Genomic DNA, 24196 nt, shown 5'->3' with positions numbered 1-24196 from the left:
ACTGATTTCACCCAATAATACCGAGGCAGGGCAAGACCATAATAGTCCAGGGCACACACTGACCCACTTATATAAAAAACACACCGGGGACAGTTTTCCTTGGGACTATTGTTTTCAGTAGAATATGGTTTGAACATGTAACTGAAGCATTCTGGTTCCCTGCCAACTAGTCATCAATGCACAGGCTCCTCTTTACTGCACAGGAGTTTGCCTCGTCAATTTGGAACATGCATTTTTGCACGTCAGTCAAAAAAAAAAAAAAACAGTTAAAGAGTTGTCGACGAAAAGAGAAGACCAAAGAGCTCACCTCAGGTCCCATTGCTTGCAGGTCAAACGTGTGGTTGATGAGGATCCTGAAGACCAGGCGTGTCGAGGGAGGCGTGTGATGGTGGGGGAACCTCAGGCATCGAGTTCAGAATGTGACAAAATTACTCCAGAATTTAGAAAATACAAAAAATGATTTTGCATTTGTCTTAAGCTAAATAGTTTTATTTCTCGTGTTTCTGATTGACCTCTTGCTCCTGGATCTCAACTAACGTAATTAACATGGAGAGTCAATCTGACTATAAGTGTCATCAAAACAAAGACTCAACCACAGACAGAGGTGACTTGATAAGATGTTTTTTTGCAGTGCAGCAGCAGCAGCCTGAGGCTTCGGATTAAACCCGGAGCCACTTATCATTTATTGTTTCTGACTTAATGCGAGTTCAGTGGCAGAAATCGCTTTTCAAAAATAAAATGCTGCCTTAATGTTAAAAGCATGACGTGTCAACATAAAGCATGAAGTGAAGGGAAAAAAACCATCATAAAACACAATCAAGACGCTGCAAAAACCAAAGCGTACATAAAAAAAACCTTTATTATTGTTGTAAGGTAAGATTGACAACAACATGCTTTTACCACAATAAAAAATAAAAAGATATTGCACTGGTTTTACTCTAGCAATGTTTTTTTTTTTCTCTCTCTCTCTCTTGACGTCTTTCTCAAATCTTCCTCCTCGTCGTCATCATCGCTCTTTAAAGACAAACACAAAACACTGTCCTCGTCTCAGACAGACACGAGCTTAACGGACTGCACATCGAAACATCACTGAATCGCATGTAACGTGGGTCACAACGCACGCATGTGTGTGTGTGTGTGTGTGTGTGTGTGTGTGTGTTAGTGGTAATAAGGCTTTACCTCGTCATACCCAAAGTCACATGTTTTGAATCGTCTGTGTTCCTCACAGACGGAGCTGGTAACTCGACATGCTCAGAGTCAGAGGAGTACGGAAGCTCGTCAGCGCCAAAAAAAACCCCCCCACAACTGATGCTTCCATCAATCCGTAGGACGCCGGTTTGAGACCCGGTAGCAGACGGGGACAGAGTCTCCTGCACGAGTTTTGAACGCTCAAAATCCTGATTTGGTCCACGCTCAGTTTTAAGGTTTAACTTTCAGTTTGGAGAGTTTGCCGCAGCCGTTTCGACGACTCACTAACCTAATTAATGTCAAAACCGCAGCGTGAGAACGGTAGTAATAGATTCTGTTTCAGAGAAAACGGGTTCTAGAGATGCTTGTGTTGTACAATCATTAACATTTGAGAACTTTCGCAACTCGGTTGAATGTTGAAAAAAATTGCTTTATATTTCTTACAGTAATGTAAAATAATTAAGTGTCCGTACCAAGACGTGCATATTGTATCGGTACAAGCGTCACTAATGAGCGGCGGAGCTCTCAAACCCTGGCGCTCAGTTGGACTCCTCAGCGGGCCTCTCTGCCAGAGAGCAGCAGAGGTGCATGATGGGTAAACGCAGGCTGGAGGTCGAACAAACTGCTAACGGTGTAACTGCTGAACCGACCGGGACCGGGACTGGACGGGGGGAGAGCCTGAGGGAGTATGGGTAGTGTGTGTTTGTGTGTGTGTGTGTGTGTGCGGTCAACAGGCTCAGGGCTTGAGATTAATGACTCCACCAGGGAACCTGACATGTGCTTCACTCTCCAGCAGATGGCTGGACCATCATGTTTACACACGGGAGAAGGTAGGTGTGTGTGTGTGTGTGTGTGTGTGTTTGAAATGTCAGTGGAGATGGGGAAACTGGCACCGCCACATTAGATGGCACAAGTATTGATCTGTCTGTGTGTGTGTGTGTGTGTGTGTGTGTGTGAGAGCAGTCCATGTAGCACTAATAGCAGCCAGCTGAGAGCAGATGGACTGGTGTGTGTGTGTGTGTGTGTGTGTGTGTGTGTGAGTGCGCGCGATTACACACAAACACACACAGGTTCCAAGTACACACAGAAATCAGTCAGGATCCGAGAGCACAGAGGGACAAATCCATCAAGCAACCAGCAACCAGGTACTGACATCTGATCGGTTGATATACTACATCAACCACTATTTCTTTCTTTTTGATAAGTACCACTGAAACCTACGTAACGGAGACGGTTTAGAACCTTTCTTGTAACTTTATCACCACACACACACACATCTGTGATGAGCTCAAATTCAGATGACAATATCGGCCCCGTTCAAAACCTGATTTTGGGTGCCACCAGTTTGAAATGAGCACAGAGTATCAAAGTCTCTTTAATTCCACCACCTCATGCGCTCGCTGGTCACTGAGAAGGCGGAGTTTAAAACAGGACAACGCTCGGTTTCTAGGTGGAACAGAAGAAACCGAAGCGAGACCCTTTGAGGGTAGCGGGGTAAAGAGAGCGTCGATTGTCATCGAATCTGGAAGCTTACAGTGGAACCCGTCCTCCAGCCTGACCTGCGGTCCAGCTCTCTCGTCTCGTGCTCCCGGATGAAACGGCGCCGAGAGGCAAAAAGAAGGTCGCTTCGCTCTTCCGTCACACAGCTACATATCATTAACACACCACATCTAGGATCAGGGGTGACCCCAACACGATCGTTGGTAATTATCATCGCCCGTCAGAGGAGGGTTGATTGCTACAGGCAACAAGTTCCATCGAAGGAAACAAACACAGATATATAAAACAAGAACATGTAAACATATCACAGAGATTGCCACAGTCAGCGTTGACGTCAGTTTAACAGAGTCCTTTTAAACTGAGCCTGAAAGCTCGAAAGTTAAAACTGACACCAGCCCGGTAAAGACACAGAACACTGAAGGAGGTGAAGTTCACCTCGAACTCATGGGAGGGACGTCCTGCTGTTCAGAAAAGGTCCAAACGGACGACACCAGTGGACTCAACGCCGGGGTTGGGCATTCGATGAAGGGTTGATATTCTTGAAAATGTCTCAGAAACCAACAACAAATGTACAGTAGGAATCAGAGAAGAGTTCAGCATGACACAGAGAATTAAAGGTGGTATATCCAAGAAACAGAAAAAAACACGAGGAATTGATTTTAACACTAAAAACTGCATTCTAGTTTTTACCTAGCGGAGCAGAAGTGAGCTCCGACCCGACACACAGCCGCCAAACGTCTCGGCCCGCTTTCCTGCTTGTCTTTTTCATTTGACAAATGAGATAAAAGACGCGCACAGAGCTCAGCTACATACACAGAAAGCAGGGTGTCCTGAACAAAGGAATCCTAAAACACACACACACACACACACGCACACACACAGGGTATAAAACAGAACTTAAAATATTCTTATATATGTATGTGTGTACACACATAACCATGCACATATCAACGAACACTCTCTCTCCCTCACACACACACACACACACACACACACACACACACACACAAAGTAAAGTCTGATGACTTTACAGGATCAGAGGCAAAAAAAAACCCAAAAAACACAGCAAGTTGGTCCAGATACCAAAAATAAAACGGCCTCAGCCCTCAGAGGCTGATGGAGCTAGAAATAAAAAAGGCGGTGGTCCAACAGAACCGCGTTGCTAAAACAAGCACAGTCGGTCTGAGCGCGCTCAGTTTGGATTCTTCAGCTGAATGTTGGTGAAGCTTTTTGGAGGTGTGTGCGGGCGGCCGATGAAATCAGGTGTGCTCTATTCTGATACAACAAAGCAAGGAACCGGATCGTGTTCCCTAAACCTGTCCAAGAAGTTAAACGAGTAAAACGAGACAGCTTACAGCTTTCCACATGTTTAAAAATCAATTTGGAAAGAATTGAATCAGATCTGGGAGAGTTGCACGAGCCCTGTACTCTTTGTCATGGATAAGTTCGTAGAGCTGGGCTTTCAAAAACTAGGGGAAGGTCCGGCGCTGCAGTGCAATACACACCACACAGCGGGGGGGGGGGGCGAGGAGCGAGGAAAAGTCGTTCCGAGTTAACGATCGAACCGCAGAATCAGTCGAAGTCCTGCGCCTGAGCGCAGACTCGATAAATCAGCACAGACACTAATCCAATCCAGCACCGACATTCCAAGGAATCTCTTCAAATCACCGAACCGCGTCTGGGATCTGAGCTCAGGGAATTCACCTCTCCCCCCACCTCCTGCATGGGCCCGCAGCGTCGGATCAGCGGCGACTACAGCGAAGAGCAGAATTTCATTTGGCCTAGTTATCTGGGTGCTGGGTGCAGATTTAGTCCCATTAAAAACACTGCAATGCGTTTTACGCAGATTGCTAAACATACGCTGCACTTTATCGCCGAGACGCAATCTTCTTCCGAATTCTTGGGCAAGGAGGGGGCGGGAGGAGGAGTGAAGTGTGCGTTCAATAAGGCGCCCCGTGATCCGTTAGAGGAACACGCGTGGAGGTAATGAGGCAGCACACGCGTGATCGCGAGCGAGACAGGTGTGTGTAAAGCGTCTGCGTTATATATATTGGATGTCCACGGACCACTGAGCTCTTTATTTCTAGCCCCACGAACATGTTTGCGGAAAAAATTAAAAATAAAACGCCAACTCCTCGTAGTCGTAGTCACATGAACATGAGGGGTACAGAACAGCTGGAATGGAACTAGGATCACCACATCTGTCTCTGCTTCGATAGCGCTGCGTCTCGCTCTTTCCTGTTTTTGCTTTTGAAAGTCTCTGATTAGTGCCAAGTTACTAATATGTTTTCTTCCAAACATGCAGTTTGTGTGTTGTGAGTTCTAAAGCCTCCAGCCAGCACTAAGGTGGTGTGATTTGTTTCGTTCTGGTACTCTTTTCGCTGCTACGTCTTCTTGCTGGTTGCTTTGTCTTGTTGCGCGGAGGCGGACGCGGCGTTGGCAGTTGTCGTCTGGGGTTCGGAGCTCTCGCGCTGTGGCTCAGGTGCTGCAGAGGAGCTCGGGTGAGTGATGAGGGCGGGCGTCTGCGCAGACGTAGCGGCGTTCTCCCTACACGCAGACCCTGATGTGGGCCTTTCTGGGACATCCTTGCGGGACGACGGCGGCAGGGCTTCAAAGTCTTTCTGGGTGGAGGGTTTGGTCGGCCTCAGCGAGGGGGTCGGTGAAGCAACTTGCTCAGTTTTCTGTCTTGCTTGGGACTCCAAAAGGGGAGGGGACCGAGGGGTTGGGGGCTGTTTCGAGGGACATGAGAGGGGACCAGTCGGTGTGACTTCTGCGGGGCCACTCGTGGATGGTTTCTGGTCCTTCTGGCTCTTGTCTGCGGCGGTGCTCAGTTTGACGGGGCCCAGAACGCTCTTAGCTACCGTTGCAAGCTGGGACACAACTTTCTCCACGGCACTCTCGGGGGCCGGAACTGGGGAGCCGGAGCTGGAGCTGGAGCCAGAAGTGGAGGAGGGCGACGCACTTAGGCTTGCGGCAGCCGCGGCGCAGAGTCTCCGGTTGTCTGCCTCCTTCTTCTCCTTGGGGATGCTAGGAGAGGAGCAGGAGGCGCGGGGAGTCTCCTGGCTGTCAGGAGTTTGGCAGTCAGTAGCACTGGTGGTAGTTCTGGAGTCTGTGCTATCCGTGTTGGTTCTGCACACTGAAGGATCTGTGATGGTCGTGGTGGAGGGGACTGTGGTTCTAGGGCTGTCCAGGGTTTGGTCCTCTGCCCTGGGCTCTGATGGTGCAGTCTTCCCCCCGAGACTCTTTGTTGAGTCCTGTGGAGGGGCTGGCTTGAGGAAAGTGTCCTTGCTGACTGAGATGAACGCACTGCCTGGGGTGGAGAAGGGAAGGGGGCCCTGAGTGGGTTTGGCGGTACCTCTCGGTTCTAGAACCTTCCTCTCTTGTTTTGCACTGTCGTCTGTAGATGAAGCAGACTTCGCATCTTTTACTCCCAGAGAGGGGGTGCTCTGATCCGGCTTGGTTTCTGCAAGAGAGGGGAGGGTGTGCGAGGGAGTGGGCCTGCCTATCTGGGTGGGCCCTGTGTGGGTGAAGGTGGCATGAGGGGTGCAGGGGGAGAGGCAGAGGGAGGGCAGGGTGCCTCCGGGGCCCGTTCTCACAGTGGTGGGCCTCAGCAGGGGAGGAGGGGTGAAGGTCGCCTGCCTGCGTCCGTCCTGGCTGTCCTCTGAGCCCTCGTCCGTCTCGTCCTCGGACGAGTCGACCTCGTGGATGGCGTCTTGCTTCTGGAGCGACTCCCTCCGCTCGGCCCTGTCCTGCCGGATGGCGGACAGTTTGTCCTTCAGCTTGCTCTTCCCGGGGGCCAGGCCCAGCGAGCCGGACACCGAGCTGAGGGCGCCGTCCCCTTCCTGACGCCCTAACTTCCTGGATGAGGAAGAGTGTTTCTGCAGGCTGCCCGTCTCCACGCTGCGTCCTGCTGAGGACAGCAGACCCTCGCTGGCTGACTCCTGAAGGATAGTGAGGAAGAAGACGCGTTCAGAATAGCTTGTTTGACAACCCGTACAAAACAACTTTAACTTCTTAATCTAAGACATGAAGACATTATTACGAAATCAAATTCATTGCCAACTTGTATTTTGCGTGACAAACTCGTACCTGAAGGCTCTGCAGGCTCGGTTCTCTCTGCAGAATCTCCTTCTTGAACTCAGAATGCGAGATGTCCAGACTGTGTTTGCGGCTCCCCACCGTCGCTCCCACGGCTGCCACCCCAGACGGAGACGGAGGGGGGTTGGAGAGCGAGGAGGCCAGTTTCTCGGCGGACTGCACCCTCTTGAGGAGCGGAGACCGCGGAGGCTCCGCGCTCTTAGGCCTGGATATCTGCCTCACCAGGGGAGGGGAGGAGTGGAGCTTCACGGGGAACGACTGACCCACCGCAGACTGCGCCAGAGCGTGGCCGGGCAGAGGGGAGGGCGAGCGCTGCGGCGAGGAGCTCTGAGGGGTGGGCGAAGGCGTGCGGGCCAGAGGGGAGAGGGGGATGTTGCCGGCGGACTTGCGTCGGGGTGAGCGGTACTGGCGCTGGAGCTTCGGGGCGAGGCCGTGCAGGGAGCTGGGCCTGATGTGGCCGGAGCTTGCCGGGGAGTTTGGGACACTGGAGCTGGGAGAGCTGCTCTGAGATGAGTTTCCACCAACTGACGGGTAGAGAGGAAGAACATAATACATGAATATCATTAGAATTAGAATCTTATTGTTTGGTTTAGCTTCGAGTAGATGAAGACAGAACTATTTTCTAAAAAGTAAGCGTCAGGAGAGTGATATGTGAGACCGACACCCCTGATGTCCACGGAATACATGTCACCAAGCTGTTATTGCAACACAGGTGAGTGTTTGTCTCTCACCTGAGTGGGCGGAGTCTGGCGTGGACCTGTAGCCCTGCGTCGGGCTCCGTGGCGACAGATTGTGTGTGGGCGAGCCGGGGCCGCTCTCCCCGGAGGAGAGAGAGCGGTTCAGAGAGGACAAACTGCGACTGGTGTGGAGGAGAGACGCCTGCTTGGTGATCTTCCTGAACAGAGACGTCCTCTTCTTACTGCGATACAAAGCACACACACACACACACACACACACACACACAACAGCTCACTCAAGGAAGCCCCACATTAAATACAGACGAGTGATGTTTGATAGACAGGTGTGTGTCCCCCACCTGTCCTGTCCCTCCTTGGTCTTGGTCTTCTTGTTTCGTCTCGCCATCTTGGATTTGTTGCTCGTCTTTCGGGCGGGGCCGACCTTGATGGTTGTGTTCTCAAACGGGGTGGCTGAGATGGAAACTTTGGGACCGCTCTGAGGGAGGACAGACGGAACATCACAGATGTTTTGTTTCACTTTACTCAGCTAAATTTATATTAAAGCTACCGCGTGGAATTTTTATTTTGTGTTGATTTTGGCGGTCCCTGTGGACAAAAGTGGTAGTGTTTCCGAGCACATGATTCCTTTTAGAAAATGTCTCATTTTACTGCAGCAGGGTTTGACAGACTGCCCCGCTCAGTCCTGGTTCTGTCATGCCCCCCTTCCCTCCAACGGGCCCAGCAATACGGCCTGGGTCTCCAGCAGTGTGCTGACAACTCCACACTGTTTACTTATGTAGCTCATATAGAGGCACTCGTATTAAATCAAGACTGTTTCAGGACCAGCTAAAAGCTCCTTTTGAAATATATATATATATATTTTTATGTTTAATGTTTTTCACTTTAATTCATGAAATTTGTACATTTGTACTTGTATTTGTCACCAACATACGTACGTATATTATGCATTATAAATGCATATATTTTTCTAAATTAGCATTAGTTCAAAATGAGTCTGTACTGTGAATTCAAGAAGGGATTTTTTTCTGAAACCAAAGAGTAGAATTAAATGCACTTTGTGTGTTTGTACCTTCAGTATGAGCTCCACCACCTCTGTGTGAACCAGACCGTGAACCGGCTCTCCGTTGACTTGGGTGATCAGGTCTCCCTCCCTCAGCCCCGCATCGTGGGCCGGACCGCCCTCCTCCACATGCTGAGGGCGAGCGGAGAGAGGCGGTCAGATGAGCGATGGAAGGAAAGGTCGAGAGAGAAGAGAAGGAGAGACGCAGGAAGATGGAAGGAATGGAAACGTATTTAAAGACCCATGGGCCTGTTGTTCTGGTGTTTACTGCCATCTTCTGTCAACAACAAGAATCCCAACACACTGCACCCACTCTGACCACAGGCCCTCTGAATCAAATATACACTGCAGCTGATATCTGAACTCCTCCTTTTAATACATTCAGTACAACACAGCATGTACTGAATGTATTAAAGATATTAGTTTGAGTATTTCTGTCAGCGTTCGTTTTTTCCTCTGCGGGACTCACCCAGACCATGTGGTGCACAGTGTAGATGTCAGAGTCTCCCATGTACACTCGGATGGCCCTCAGGGTGAAGCCGTACTTCTTGCCCGCTCTGTGGATCACCATGGGGGGCTTGGCGCTGGTCACGGCTGGGGACAGGTCGCGGCTCGGGGAGGAGTCCCGCGACGACGGATTGGACGACAGCGAGTGGGGCGACATCGGGCTGGCCAACGGAGAGGCTCCATGGTGGTCTAAGAGCGGGCAGACAGTGGACATGTGGGTCGGTGAGGTCGAGGGCTATATGGAGTCCGTTAAGTACAATCGCAGACTTTAGTTCCCTTGTCAGACCAGGATCATACTTAATCAATTATTATCCAGAGATCCTTTAACTGTCTTTTGGTCTATTTTCTTCCCTTATGGTTTTATTCTTCTGTATTTTTCTCCAATAAATCAACTTTATATTGTAAAGAACTCCTTTAACCTTGGAAAAAGAACATTAAATCCTGGTCCCTCCTCCCTCGTGCTCCCAGCCCGACACACTGACCTGCAGGGATCATCAGCGACAGTGTCGTGGCAGACGCCGACTTGATGACCTTGTTGAGCGGTCTGGAGCTCGGCGCCGCCGTGTGTTTGTCCGCATCCCCGGACAGCAGCCGATGGCGAGCCCTGCGAGCCGCCAGGTCGCTGATGGCTCTCGGAGTGGACGGAGAGTCGCTGTCTGCTGCGCCTTTAGCAGCTGTGCCGCCGCTACCCGCCGTTACCTCTGTGACCTCGGTCACCCACGTCGCCTGAACCACCCGCTGCAGAGGAAGGTGAGAGAGGAAGCTCAGATAGCGTCTCCGTCAAATACAATGAAATAGGGTTAAAATAAAGTAATCCCCGTGTCTCCACAGCGTGGGTTTGCACTGACATGTGAGCGTGGCCTTGCTCAGTTGACTGCAGGTGGAGCTCGGTGTGGTGGGAGACTCGTCCAGCTTCAGCTCTCTCTCCACTGGGAGCTCTGGGATGGCGAGGGGCAGCTCGTCACACCGCGGGCCCCTCACTGCACTCAGACCCAACAGGCTGGGACTCTTACGGCTTCCAGCTGCACCTGAGAGACCAGCAAGACGGATCCAGGATCTCATTCATTACATTCTGTATGTCCTGGTTACTACTTCAGGGCCTTTCTTCCACTAAACGCCTGTACATTTTAGGCGATCACAGTGTCCTGCGTTTTACCTTGACCCCCCTCTTCCTCTGAGGAGATGGCGAAGCGGGGCATCTCAATGATGGCTGAACAGCAGCGTCTCCGGACGGTCAGCGGTGGGCTGGAGTCGCTCTCCGTGTGGGACGACTCCGAGACAGACAGGCGCTTCCGCAGTCTGGGGAGGAAACCGAAACACACGTCTCAAAACACAGCGAGCCGACACAACAAACAGATTTCAAAGACCGGGAGATTGCTGCTGTGTTAGGTGCTACATATGGAGGAGAAGAACTCACATCTCCGGAGATCCCACCAGCCAGGATCGATCTCTGGACTTGAGTCCGCACAGGCTGTCGATGCGATCTCCTCCCTCCTCGCTGAGGCTGCGTTTGGTGGGGGGAGGAGTCCTCTTCTCCTCGTGAAGAGACAGACGCTCCATGCTGCTGTACACCTGCACACAAGATGGCGGTGATGTCATTACCGGACATCGTGCCACTCTATGCCTTTACAGCTGTCTCCCCCCTTTTTTTGGACCCGTGACTGTCTGGTTGTATTAATTTGGGTGTACCTTGCTGAAACGAGGCGAGCAGGAGGAGAACTGCCGAATCTCCACATGTTCTTCATCGTTGGTGTCATCCTCTTCCTCTGAATCTACATGGTGGTACCGGTCTGCGCGAGCTGAGAGAGAGACACACACACACACACACACACACACACAGCGCTTAGGTTGTGTGTTGATTACAGTATGAGCGCAGGAGATTTGGACGAAGCGGTCGAGAGAGACGTACTGTCGAAGTAGCTGGTGTCGTCCTCGGACTCCAGCTGGGGAATGAACTCGGCCTTCTGCCTCAGCAGGCTGTTCCAGTCCAGCTCTGTGAAGAACGAGTGCTGCTTCACCTCAAAGGCACTTCCTGTGGTGATGAAGGTAGAGGGTGGAGAAACGAGGGGGGAGGTGAAGTGAAGGACCAGAGAGGGAGGAAACAGATGAGAACGCACAGCGGCAGCTACAGTATCCGATTTGACCAGATCTGGACCGAAAAGCCTGGTCGCACCTTTCATTTGGAAACTCTCGGTGCAAAATAACAAACAAAGAAACGTCAGATTCAAAGAGACAACAGAAGCCATCCTGCACCAAGAGAAAGACCGTACGAACTCTGACACAACGGGGCGAGTAAAAAGTGTGGACAAAGAGAATCAGGGTCCTGGAAAAAACCTTTCATCAATAAAGTTTACTACAATCTTAGAAACCCAAGTCAGCATGTGTGTGTGTGTGTGTGTGTGTGTGTTACCTGTGCCCAGTCGCTCCAGAGGATTTTGTCTCAGCAGTCTGGAGATGAGGTCCTGAGCTTCCTGAGGCAGAGCTTCGTCCTCCTCCGGCCAGATGATCTCATCTAACACAAACACACAAACACAGTGTCAACACATGGATCTTTGGTGTGTTAATCAGTGAGACAATAAATAAGAAATGATCCAGTAGACCGCTTGGAAGCTGAAAAACAGTCATAATTCACTCTTCACCCATTTCTAATATGACTACTTATAGCAAACACACGTATGTTGTGGGTTTGGCCGTCATGCTTGCTTCACATCGATGACATTATAACATTCAAGTGTCTTGAGATGGATCTCGAGCTGGCCAAAGTGGCATCGGAGAGTCACATGCTGTAAGAACACACGTAACAACATCACTCCTCATGAAACGTGTCTTGAATGTGATGCTCGGATGCCTGATATGAAGACATCGCCCTGGCCTGACAGGTCAAGAAGGAATAAGACGGTAGTAGACAATCAGACACGTTGGGAAGGAAAAAAAAAAGCCAATGGCTGATCTGGAGTGATCCTTCAAGTGTTTCCTCCATCACCGGCTCCCAGTAGCCGCTATGTTCATTTCTTTTATCCTATCAAACACATCATCCGACTATCGTCTGTGTAAATGAATCCTGACACATTTAGTCTGAGTGGATTCCATAGATGGCACCCGGGAGTTCTGCACCTTACTGACAATCATCCTGGAGACGGAGAGAAAAACACATTCGAGGCACACGGAGGCCCCTCAATTCTTTATCACCGCACCGCATCAATATGGAGAGCCGGACTCAGACGGTCATAAAAGAGATATGCTGGGGATCAATGCAGGTTTATGATCATTGACTTGGCCTTTCATCAAAGGGAATCTTGAGGGGGGGGGAGAATGCAGAGGAGAGATCACAATTGATTTCATTCCCTGGAAGTCGAGGCAGCGCCTCTCTGCTGTAGAGTAACATCTCTGTCTGTCCGTTTCTGATGATTTCATCAAGTCAGCCTGGAAGCCCTCAGGCTCCGACATGAAACATTCACAATAAAGCACAGACACACGGTAACAACGTCTCCGCTGGAGAGCAGGAACTACACAACATCTTTTATTGAGAATCACCATGTGATGATTAGAAGAATGCTTTTACTTCGGCCCAACAAAGTTTTCTGCGAACAGCGATGAAAACGACTCATTCTGGGGAAAAAAAGATGAAGTTTTTATATCAACTATTCCCTGTAATCTAGCTCTATTGTGTATAAATGCATATTCAGAATTACAGTGGCTGATTCCCCCCTTTGCATTGGTCGTTGGTCTGTCAGTACGGCGACTCACCACTGATGACCTGACCAAACAGCTCCTCCGGCGTGTCTCCGAAGAAAGGAGCACAGCCCACCAGGAATTCGTACAGGATGACCCCCATGGCCCACCAGTCCACCGGCTTGCCGTAGCCCTGCCTCAGAATCACCTCTGGGGCGATGTACTCCGGAGTGCCACACACCTGGAGGAGACAACAGGGCACAGGAAATCAGCTAAGAACGAAAGGCAAATGAAGCCGATCCACACAATATTTACGTGATCTAAAAAAAAAGTGGACGCATGCACGCACACACGCACACACACAATGTTAAGACGTTAGCTCGTACCTGTTTGTCGAGGAACTCTCTGGTGTCTTTCTCTATGTGTCCTTCATACAGGTTTGTGGTCAAACTCATCAAACCGATCTTTGAGAGACCGAAGTCCGTCAGCTTAATGTGTCCCATGGAGGTGATGAGAAGACTGCAGGAGAGCACATGACAAGCTTAGGGTTACTAGAAAGACTAGACTAGCAAGACTAGAAAGGTGCTATACAAGTACAAGTCCATTTACCATTACTATGCCAATGAGTCGGCGTGTGTGTTTGTGTCTTACTTGTCAGGTTTGAGGTCTCTGTGCACGATGCCGTAGTTGTGAAGATACTCTAACGCGAGGACGGTCTCTGCAAAGTACATCCGGGCCATGTCCACCGGCAAAGCTCCGATGTTCTTCAGCAGCGTGGCGCAGTCTCCGCCTACAGAGGACACCCACCGCGTCAAACACAACACAGCTGCTAGCAGTAACGGTAAACTGTAACTGCGATCGCGACCGGCTTACCCTCCACGTACTCCATCACCATGCAGAGGTGTCTCCTGGTCTCGAAAGAGCAGAACATGGAGACGACAAACGGGTTCTCGGCAAACGTCAGGATGTCCCGTTCCACGAAGGCCTGCTGGATCTGGTTCCTCAGGATCAGGTTCTGCTTGTTGATCTTCTTCATGGCGAAACGCTGCCGGGTCTCCTTGTGACGCACCAGGAACACGGTGCTGCGCAGGGAAAGAGTTCCAGTCACAACACACGTAACCAGCGATCACTTTCGTTCAGCACCTTCATTTGTAGCAATTCTGCATTAATATTAGAATATCGATAGATGTAGGTGTTGTTCTGTCTGACCCGTAGGCGCCGTTACTGATGAGCTTGATGTTTTCAAAGTCCTCCTCACGAGGTGCTTTGGTTTTAGAGTGTGGAGGAGCTGCTGGGACCGGGGTGCCTTGACCCTGAAACACATGAAACATCAGCCGTGAGAGAGCGTGTTTATAGGTGAGAAGTGGATGGAAGGCACAAGCTTATTTATTCATGCACCATCCTTTAATATGTGTTCAGAATTTACTTAGAGATGCATGTTAATTATAGAGAAAGTAGAGCTTTTCCATCGGTTCCTTCTGCAGATAGAGTGTTTTAATAACCTCATGCTTCCAGACACACCGTCTATTAAACGTGACAACGATATGATGATGTACTCACGTCCACTGAGTCGTCAGTCTCTGGGGTTTCTGGGTTCCCACTGTCATAGCTGCTCAGCTGGGCCATTTCTACAGAGAGACACACACAAGTATCAGTTACCAAACAACAAGAGCAGAAAGAAAAGAATGTATCAATAAGGTCTCATGAAATAAAACTAAAATAAAAAAGATGGAATAATAATAAAATGAAATACCCTCCAGGGGATCCCTGGTGAGGCCCAGCTGGCTGATGATGTATCGGGGGATGTCGCACTTGATGCCTTGGCCCTCCTTGGCATGGCCCTCTGCTGCTTCCAACAAGTGGTAGAACTCCTCCGGATCAAACTCCTGCAGGGGAGAAAGATGGGGGGGAAGGAGTGAAGGGAGACAGGAGGAAGAAAGGAAGGAAAGGAAGGAAAGGCAAAGATTTAAGCTTGTAAAATGGCAACAAAACCCCACAAACAACGATAAATATTGACTCAAATTAAAACTCACCCGCAGGTGGATTCAAGGCTGTTTAATTTTTAGATTTTTTTTTAGAACTAAGTGTGTCTTGGGCGTTGTAATACTTGAGAAGCGAGTGTTTAATGTTGAAAGATGAATAGAGTGACGGGAGCATTTATCTTGATCGCAGCGTCCAAGAATAAAACTGTGAGCTCTACAACAACAGCAGAGTGAGAGAGGATGACTGGATGGACAACGATGTGAGAAGTGGGCCGAGGTTTGTGTCCCCCTCACTCACACACTCTCACACACACACACACACACACACACACATATATACACACACACACACACACACACACACACACACACATATATACACACACACACACACACACACACACACACCCTGCCCTCTCCTCTATCTGTGTGCTTCCATTTGTAAAAACCCATCCTGTACGCTGTCACGGCTTCAGTACCACACAATTAGTCAAAACCACCATTGTGTGCACCGGGGCCGCCTCCCCCCTACTGTCCTCCCACTCTCCTCACCCTCCACTGCCTCTCCAATTATCCCTCCGTCTTCTACACTTGTGTTTTTCTCTGCTCTCGGTCTCTATCCGCTCTCTCCTCTTCACCGCCTCCCTCCTCGCCTCATTTCTGGGCTCAGTCGAGGTCGGACTCACCTGTTTCAAACCAAATTTGCAGCATCTCAACCCAAACGGATGGAGGTCTGTGTGGAGGAAGAAATAAGCGCCTCTGCAAATCATACATAAGACACCGGCCGACCAGCTGAGAGGTGCTAATGTGTGTGTGTGTGTGTGTTTACATTGGGCTGATTTAAAATGCTCAGAGGAAGTCCATAAATGAATTGCTGTGGTTAAATCATTTCACAACGGGGAGCAGGAAGCTCTAAATTGTTTATTAACCACGCGCGCAGTCGAGCTGTACAATATGAAAAAAGCTATTCCAGTTAATATTGCTCGTATCTTTCACGGCGCTATTTCAAACAGACTGTGATTTACACCGCGGTGCAGCGGCGTGATTAAAATGCAAAAAGCTACTCGTAGAGGATAACCAACCAGAACCAGGCTGATTAAACCAGTTAACCACACTACATCCACATGACGCATGATTGAAACATAATGTAACACGTAGATCTAACATGAGGCTTATTTGCATGACTTCTGTGTGTATTTTATGAATACGAATACCTCTTTGTTTTCTGTGTTATGTTCCGGGTTACTTTATTCATGGTTTGATGTTGTCTGTCTTCATCTTATTGTGGCATATCATAATCATATCAGTGGTGGCAGAGGCACTCAGACACTGTACTTGAGTAAAAGTAGCACGACCACAACGTAAAACTGGTCCAAAGCCTTACGAAAAATTAAAAAATAACGAAGTATTACACAGAAAAAATGGTTCTTTTATTGTATATAATAATACGTCATATCTCTGCATTGTTATTACTGGATTATTGCTGATTCATAAATATTTAAGCAGCATTTTAACTACTTTATACCGTTGGTAGTTCCATCTGTAAACATGTTATAAGCTGATTAAAATATTTGTGTATTATTGGCTCCAGCTGACAGAGTAAGAAGATATTTGTTTTATTTATTAAGTGGCAGAAAATGTCTTCAAGTATTAAAATCGCTGAAACAGAACCAGTGATATTTGTCTTTTTTTCACCCCACGCGCTGTTAAAACCTAACATCTACATTACCCACAATGCAACTGGATGCGGTCAAAGATTTGGGCACCGGCAGCGGCTGACGTAGCCTGCGGCAGAGATGAGGAGCCGGCTACAGCTCTCTCCTTTCTAACTCCACGCCTCCGGGTATTTCTCTCACCAGACACTCCAGCAGCCGCGCCGGCCGGGCGATGACGATCATCAGCTTCCTGACGAGTTGCGTGACGAAGGTCACCTCCACGCTCTCCGAGCGCTCGTGAGCCTGGACACACAGAGCAACAGGAGGAAGGTCAGCGTGGAATCACGGGCAGAACACATTTCACCTTTCACCTCTATGTTTCCTTTTTAATGTTAGAACTCTTTACAGAGAGACGTCCTGAGTAAGGTTCCTGACCCCTCATAATAATATATATATTCATCATCTTTTATCACACTTTCAATAATTCATCATCTTCTTCGTCCTTGCAGAGAATGTCACTTGTGTCGTGTTTGTCCTTTCACACACACGCAAACAGTTTTCGAAGGACAAACGGACGCCGGAGTCCTTCCCGCGGCGAACACCTGAGAGGTAATCTAAATCAGAGCGACCTCCGCACTCGCTGCCCGAGATCCACCGTGAAATGTCTGTCAGCGTGGAGACAGAGCAATTTACCCAGCAATCCACTGTAACTGACTGGAAGCGCATCTGGAGCAAACACTGATCCCCGGGAAAAGAAATGGGGTGGAAGTAAAGTGTGTGTGTGTGTGTGTGTGTGTGTGTGTGTGTGTGAGAGTGAGAGGAGTGCAAAGTGGAAAGTGGAAGCTGTAACAATTACAAACCACCCACTGTAAAATATGTTCCATTCTCAGGGGGGGTACTGTGTGTGTGTGTGTGCGTGTGAATGCAGCATGTATGTATGTATGTATGTATGTATGTATGTATGTTCCAGACAGGCTAACAGAGAGCTGGCCCCTGGTTCATAAACAAAGCATGTGCAGCTCCTTGCTGTTTGTCTAACAGAGCTGTGCTGACAGACGAAGGCCCCCGACCCCCTCCTGAATTATTTATAACTGTAATGAGAGCTGGGGGGGGGGGGGGGGGTGTTGTCTATATACTGTATGTGCACGCTAAATATGCATTAGGGTGTATATATGTAAGCGTGACGGAGACTGAATGTGTGTGTGTGTGTGTGTGTGTGTGTGTGTGTGTGTGTGTGTGTGTGTGTGTGTGTGAGGTGACTGTACAGGCCAGTGATCGGTGAGTAATGGACAGCTGAGGGACAGACTCCCACTGCGCAGCGGCTAATTAACCAGTCAGAGAGAGGAAGTGTGTGTGTGTGTGTGTGTGTGTGTGTGTGTGTGTGTGTGTGAGAGAGGCAGACTGTATATTCACTCTGCATGTCTAATGTGTGAGAGAGATTCCCTGGTGAGTTACACAGTATAGAAAATGTGCTGTAACAGCTTTTATGCATGTGTGTGTGCAGCGTGGTGTAATCTGACACATGGAGGACATTAGAGTTCAATGTTTTGACAGAATTATTGGATGGAAAACGCTTTCCTCGCATTGTTTGGACACAAGAACATCTGCACAGGAGGGATTCACTTCAGATAAAGGCTATTATTAACCCTCAAAATAAAAAAAAAAGAAGAATTAAAAAACAAAAAAACTTAAAGTCTGATATCATCATAGTTCAGTTTCATGTAATATATTGTTACATTTGTGTTTGTTTTAATTGGTACTAATTTCATTTCTGAGGAAGATTACAGTTTATTAAAAACTGATTCACTATTTGCTGTTGGTCACGTTTTGAGACAAATGTATTTTGAATGTATTATGAAACGTCCCGCTCGGTAACTCATATCATGAAGTGGACATTTCATCATTTCCATATTCTAATGGCTTCACACCGGGACAATAACGGTTAGATTACTGTGGTAGTTTACGGGTTTCATACACGATTAGATACATTTCAGATCTTTTTTTTTATAAAATATTGTCGCACCTGGTGTACGAATGTGAACTGTGAACGTTTAGCATTTTAGATAATATCAAAATAAATAACATTAATGTTTGTATTGTTCACTAGTTTGAACCTGTATAGTTAGAATAAATGGGTTAAGGTCCAAACCGCTCAGCGCTAACTCTGAATATTGATTTATGGTCGAAGGTAAAAATATGTTTACTCGTTGTTTCACACGAACGACATGCCAGGAGATGGAGCATCATGTGTCTTGACCTCCTGGACGTCACCTATCGCAGAGCCTCATCACTTTCTCCACCTGCGTCCAGCTGAGAGCCAGTCAAACCCAGATGTTAGCAGCTGTATCTGAGCCCGAGTCTTCCAGACTGACCGATAACCGGAGCTGAGTTAGCATTCTGCCTATAGCCCTCCGCCCTCAGGTGACCTGCGGGGGTCTAACGGGGTCTCCGGCAAGACGATTGGCCTGGATGCAGGTTGCCGTGGTAACCGGCAGACAGGTCGCTAAAGGCCCCCTGACGGGGACGGACGAGGGAGAGGAAGAGAGGATGAGAAAAGAGAGAGAGAGACGAAGGAGACAAGGGGGGGGGGGGGGGATAAAAGACGAGACCAGGACTAGAGGAGGACAGAAGGGGGTTGAGGTGAGCCGGCCTCCTGCGAGCTCTGTAATGGGGTCGTGACACGAGGGGAGGAAGAACGGATGGATGGATAAAGGAGTGGATGAGCAACAAGGACAAAGGCAAAGGACTGAGACATTCCAAGACAAGAGGGAGTGGACTGAACTAGATTTCAACAGGAGGACCGGTTCTAAACGTTGAAAACACACCAGATATCATAACCTCATCATAACCTGTTTTAACAATAATTCACCTCAGAGAGACTTGAGAGACCCTAAGAAGACTTTTACATGTTCTGGTTTTCTTTACACTTAAAGGGCCAGTTCACCCAAATCACTGACACACTATTTCTAGAAAGAGGAAGTTCTTGTCACCTCCATAAAATACATTAATTTGACTTCCATTGAGGCAGACTGATATGTGACAATAGTTATCATAAGATTATGTAAATAGTCCTACACCGTTTATGCTCCTTTACAGTCTCTGAAAATTTTTTAAAAAATGAGATTTTTTTTCTATAAATGTATGTATTAATATCATGATACAGTATAAAGTAACATCTACCATGATAAACTAGAAGACGTAATAGATTTAACAAAGGATATCATGGTCTGAAACCACCAGTCAACACATCATGTTTTTATGTGATTTGGGTGAAGCGACCCTTTAACGTGATCAACAGCAGCATGTAAGACAGACGTTTAGATCATGGTCCGGATACTGAGGGGCTGAGCCGACGTCTAAACCACCTCAAGAGTCGTCCAACTAAACTCACTCAGCCGAGCAGTGAAGACATCGTCCTCCAGTCCTCCAGTCCTCCAGTCCCACAAACTAAACACCAGCGAGCTACAAAACACGTGAACTCTAAAAGCATTCTGCTCCTTTACTATTCCATTAATAACTGATCCAAAACACTATACATCACACTGCCATGCCACCAGCACAAATGGCCTGATGACTCATTATGAAGTCTGAATTATTAACAGGCTACAGATAAAAAAAAAAAAAAAAACACCCACAGCAGTTGACTGATTACAAGAAGATTTAATAATTCATGTATCCGTCATTAAACTCTGGGAAATTATCTCTTTGGAATATCTTCAAAAAGCGGTCAAGCGAGCTACAAGCGCAGCTGTTTTTAAAGTAAATTATAATAAAAGAACAATTTTGAGGACTTTCTGAGGGACTGTTGTTTTTGCCTGAGTTTGACAGGAAGTAACAACCCGCTCACAGCTAAAGGAAGCTCCTACAACACTACTTAAAGCAGAAGTGATCTCAAAGTTACCGTGAGTTGATATTCTGTCACTATTTACTGAACAGCATTAAAAGGAGTCCGACAGAAAGTAGAGCAGCTGCTGTAGGCTCCTCGTCTTTGTCGTAAACATGCTCCGACGTGTCAATAAAGCTTGACGGAATCAAACCGAAATTGACTCAACTGTAAAGTCTGCCTGCTCCTCCTCCTCCTCCTCCTCCTCCTCCTCCCAGCTGTGAGTGAACACCTTCCACTTGCTCCTCATCATCACATCTTCCAGCAGCACCTCCTCCTCCTCCTCCAGCCTCCTCTGCCACGAGATCCGAGACATGTTTCCACCAAAAAGCCCAAAACCACCAAACGGGGATTGTCCATAAAACAGACGCAGGCTGATTTCACTGCTCCGTCAGCCCGCTCACGGCCTCCATCCTCTCCTCTACTCCGTGGCTCTGCTCCACCTGCTGCTTGGCCACCCGGCAAAGAAAAAAAAACAAAAAAAAAAAACACAGCCTAATTGATGATGTCATCATCCAGCCCCCGCATTGCAGCTTCGGCGTCTGGTCCAGATGTGTTCAAGTCCGGTTCCTCACACCCTCCGAAAGCATTCGAAAACGGGCTTCACCCACGTACATTCCACCTCCCTCCCCCCCCCCCCCACCCTCTGGGCCCGTCGGCCAATCGGAAGCAGAGGAATCCCCTCGAATCCCCTCCCATCCCAAAAACCCTTCGACTGCACCTCCGTCACCTCCTCCTGCTCGTCTGGGAGAGTCATCTGTCAGCCCCCGGTGACTACTGGAGTGTGAAATTAAAATCGGGAAGGATGTGTGTGTGTGTGTGTGTGCGTGCTCGCCTGCATATATATGTGTGTGTGTGTGTTTGTCTATGATGGAGAGATATTTTGTGGGTGTGTGTGTGTGTCCCAGTAGAACAGAAGGTCAATAACAGGCCGGTGGGAGCCATAATGTGCCCCCCCCCCCCCCCTCCCCCGGCACTGGAAAACTGAGCTAATAGAGATGTCACCACCGCCACACACACACACACACGTAAATATATTTCTGTGTTCACACGCATACAGACACACGCCGGAATCTGCCAAACCTGTCCGAAAGCGGTCCTGATCCCGGCGAACAGCGTTTAGCGAGTCAGAGCCGTTGGTCAGTAATAAACGGTGCAAGCGCGTGTGAAGGAATGTGTGTGACATCACAGGCGGCGGTGGCGGCGGCGGCGGCGGCGCGCGAACGAAGGAGCGCGTCACGCCGCAAAGTCGTTCCGCGGTAAACAGAGCGCGACTGGGAGGCTGCCGTCGTCATGATGGATTCATCAAAGGTCCGGGACATCTGGACTCTTTTATGGGTCTGTAAAATCCTGATGATAGCGGAGCGGGTTTGGTCCGTATCGCGGAATTAAAAAAAAGACAAAGGTTTGATGTTCCATGACAGTAAATATTGATTCTTCATATGTGCTGAGGAGTTCAGCTGACCTAGCCTGGCACTGAGTACCCGTTGTTAAATTAGCAGTTAATTGGAAGTTTTCCAAACTGAACAATTTACCTAATCCTTTACAGGAGCCTGCACATGAATTACTGCTTATTGTGTAGGAAGTAATTAGGAAAGTACGGGAGTCATAAAATTAAAAAAAGCGCATGAATTAGCTCACTACCTTTCAGTGAGCTCAGAAAAGCACACGTTTAAGGGCTGCGTTCCAATTAGCTTTTGACGGGCCCACGACATTGGCTTTCTAGGACACTTAAATGAAACAAAGTGAGCTCTGAGGTTAATAGATAAATCTCCGCTTCTCCATTTATGATGAGTCAAAATGTGAAAGGGTGAAAACGCCCCAGGTGGATCTAGTCTGAACTGGTCACAGGTACTTTTTGTGTTTTGAAACATTAAATCCTTTTTCACTCATTACTATAATTTGATAGCGATTATAGCTCCAGATGTTTTTAGTTCGTTTTTTTAATACTTTCATTTAATTCCACTTTCTCTTCCTTTATCTTTTAAATATTGTTTTAATGTCTTTTATGCCTCATCCAAAGCTGTTTTAATGGCTTTTTATTGTACTGGTGCTAAATAAATAAGCATGCCTTGTCATGTAGCTGTTAAAAAAAATGCTAAAATACATATATCATGTATTCAATTAATATCTCATGTCTTCAAATATTCCATCCATTTGTTTCTCTCTCTTCTCTCTCTGACTCCCCGCTACCTTAACGACATTAGTATCCGTCTGCGGTGGCGGTAAATAAGCAAGCCGTCGCTCCACTTACATCCTGCAGCAGCTTCTCCAGGTTCTCCTGGAGCTCGTAGAAGTAGCGGGAGGTGATGAGGCCCTCTCTGCTCTTCACCAGGCAGTCTCTGGACAGCTCTATCAGCTGGTGGTGGATGAAGCTCAGGACCCCGTCGGCCAGCGGGCACACCTTGTCCGGGGCCGAGGAGCAGAGCAGCTCAGCCAGACGCTCCTCCATTTGAGCCGTCGCCTGAGGGGAGGGGAAGGGGGGGGGGGGGGGGGGGGGGGGGGGGGTTGGGTGAGTCACAAGCAAATCAGACGTGACCAAAAACTGCATGTGCACAGGATAATGTCATATATTAGTGGAAATCCATTCCTACTTATAGCAGCGATTGAGCCTTTCTATGTCTGAACATGAAGCTAAATCGACACACGTTAGTCTCAAACGTCATTATTAAGGTGATTGACGCTCGTTCCCTGTTCACTCTCCTCCCTCGTTCCTCCTTCAGTCTCTACAGGGGAGTGTGTCTCTGCAGTACCAACCTTGGGGAACCTCTCCTTGTACACATGGTTCATCATCACGATCTCGTGGTCGAAGGAGATCGGCGAACGCCCGGGGCTGGAAGGAAAGACGGAACACAGCTGAGCGGACACCCTAAACATTACACACACATTAAAGCCTCGACAGCTCCGACGTGTTATTCTGAAATACTAGTATAGATATATTGGGATTCATGAATCCTGTGGTCTACCGCTCTATAGGCTCGGTCTTTGTGAGGAACTATACCAGGAGTGAACGGGGGGCCGTCTTGGAGGATCCCCTACCTGGACCAGCAGACGCTACCTGTGACAAAGGGTCACAGCTCAGTAGATATGGATTTCTTTTAAGTACCGCTACCTCTGCAGCACACGTCTTCAGATTCAGGAAGCAGACACCTGACGCTTCTGATGCCATTTGTTTATAAGTAAATGGATTTTGCCGAAAAGCTGACAAACGGTCTCAATATATTCTGGGCTATTTGAAGGGTTGAATCGTAAAGTGAAGTTGCAGAGATCAGCGCTAGTGTTTCTGAAAGTATAAATCCTGGGCGCTGCAGACGCTCGACTGACCAGGCAGAGTGCGACACGCAGGGTTGGTCGGGTCACTGGAACGTGGGAGGGAGGGAGGGGGGGAGGGGGGGGGGATAGAAGCGGGATGGTGGCGCGCTAACGGGACCTCGGGGTCTTCATCATGTGTGTGTCTGGAGCTGTGTAAACCAGAGACCATGACAACCTCTGGACTCACACGGCTGCACACACAGAATGGCAAAAAAAGAAAAAAGAAAAAGGTAACGCCTCTGGAGATCGGCGGACCTTGTACTGCACGTGTGTGTGTGTGTGTGTGTGTGTGTGTGTGTGTGTGTGTGTGTGTGTGTGTGTGTGTGTGTGTGTGTGTAGCTGTCAGTAATAAACCAAGGCTGCCTCACTGCAGTGAGTGTTCGTCACTTCTCGGGGGTTTTTATGACCTGACAGACTGACAGTGATGTCTCCTTCAGTCTCTGCCGGCTCCAACAGAACATCAATCCGTCCGTCTTTCACACAGTGGACTCCATCTTCTCTCTGTTGCCCTCCTCCTGGGAGTTATTCTATCACCCCCCCCCCCCCCCCATACCTTTCTCTACAATAGGACAAAATAGCGACACCAGCAGTATCCTTGACCTTTCTATGTCTCACTTTCCTGAGAATAGGGGATGAAGGCG

At 48.5% G+C, this 24196-nt stretch overlaps 1 protein-coding gene across 1 annotated transcript in view; it reads right to left on the bottom strand.

Moving 5' to 3' along the window:
- Positions 1 to 841: 841 nt before the first annotated feature.
- Positions 842 to 24196, bottom strand: part of mast2 (microtubule associated serine/threonine kinase 2) — a 129896-nt gene continuing 106541 nt past the window's right edge. Inside the window, 24 exon segments of the mRNA XM_068707986.1 lie at positions 842 to 6629; positions 6778 to 7310; positions 7518 to 7705; positions 7823 to 7959; positions 8554 to 8676; positions 9014 to 9240; positions 9534 to 9744; positions 9746 to 9789; positions 9900 to 10079; positions 10208 to 10350; positions 10469 to 10623; positions 10741 to 10850; positions 10961 to 11083; positions 11462 to 11563; positions 12799 to 12964; positions 13110 to 13242; positions 13375 to 13513; positions 13597 to 13805; positions 13933 to 14036; positions 14284 to 14351; positions 14477 to 14609; positions 16562 to 16663; positions 22498 to 22707; positions 23001 to 23076. Of these exon segments, the coding sequence (XP_068564087.1) occupies positions 5073 to 6629; positions 6778 to 7310; positions 7518 to 7705; positions 7823 to 7959; positions 8554 to 8676; positions 9014 to 9240; positions 9534 to 9744; positions 9746 to 9789; positions 9900 to 10079; positions 10208 to 10350; positions 10469 to 10623; positions 10741 to 10850; positions 10961 to 11083; positions 11462 to 11563; positions 12799 to 12964; positions 13110 to 13242; positions 13375 to 13513; positions 13597 to 13805; positions 13933 to 14036; positions 14284 to 14351; positions 14477 to 14609; positions 16562 to 16663; positions 22498 to 22707; positions 23001 to 23076 (5173 nt within the window). The 3' untranslated portion in view covers positions 842 to 5072.

The sequence above is a fragment of the Cebidichthys violaceus genome, unplaced genomic scaffold (genome assembly GCF_023349555.1).
Source record: "Cebidichthys violaceus isolate CVI_PGR_0920_01 unplaced genomic scaffold, fCebVio1.0.p SCAF_13, whole genome shotgun sequence".
NCBI lineage: Eukaryota > Metazoa > Chordata > Actinopteri > Perciformes > Stichaeidae > Cebidichthys > Cebidichthys violaceus.
This window is presented reverse-complemented; position numbering and strand designations above follow the sequence as displayed.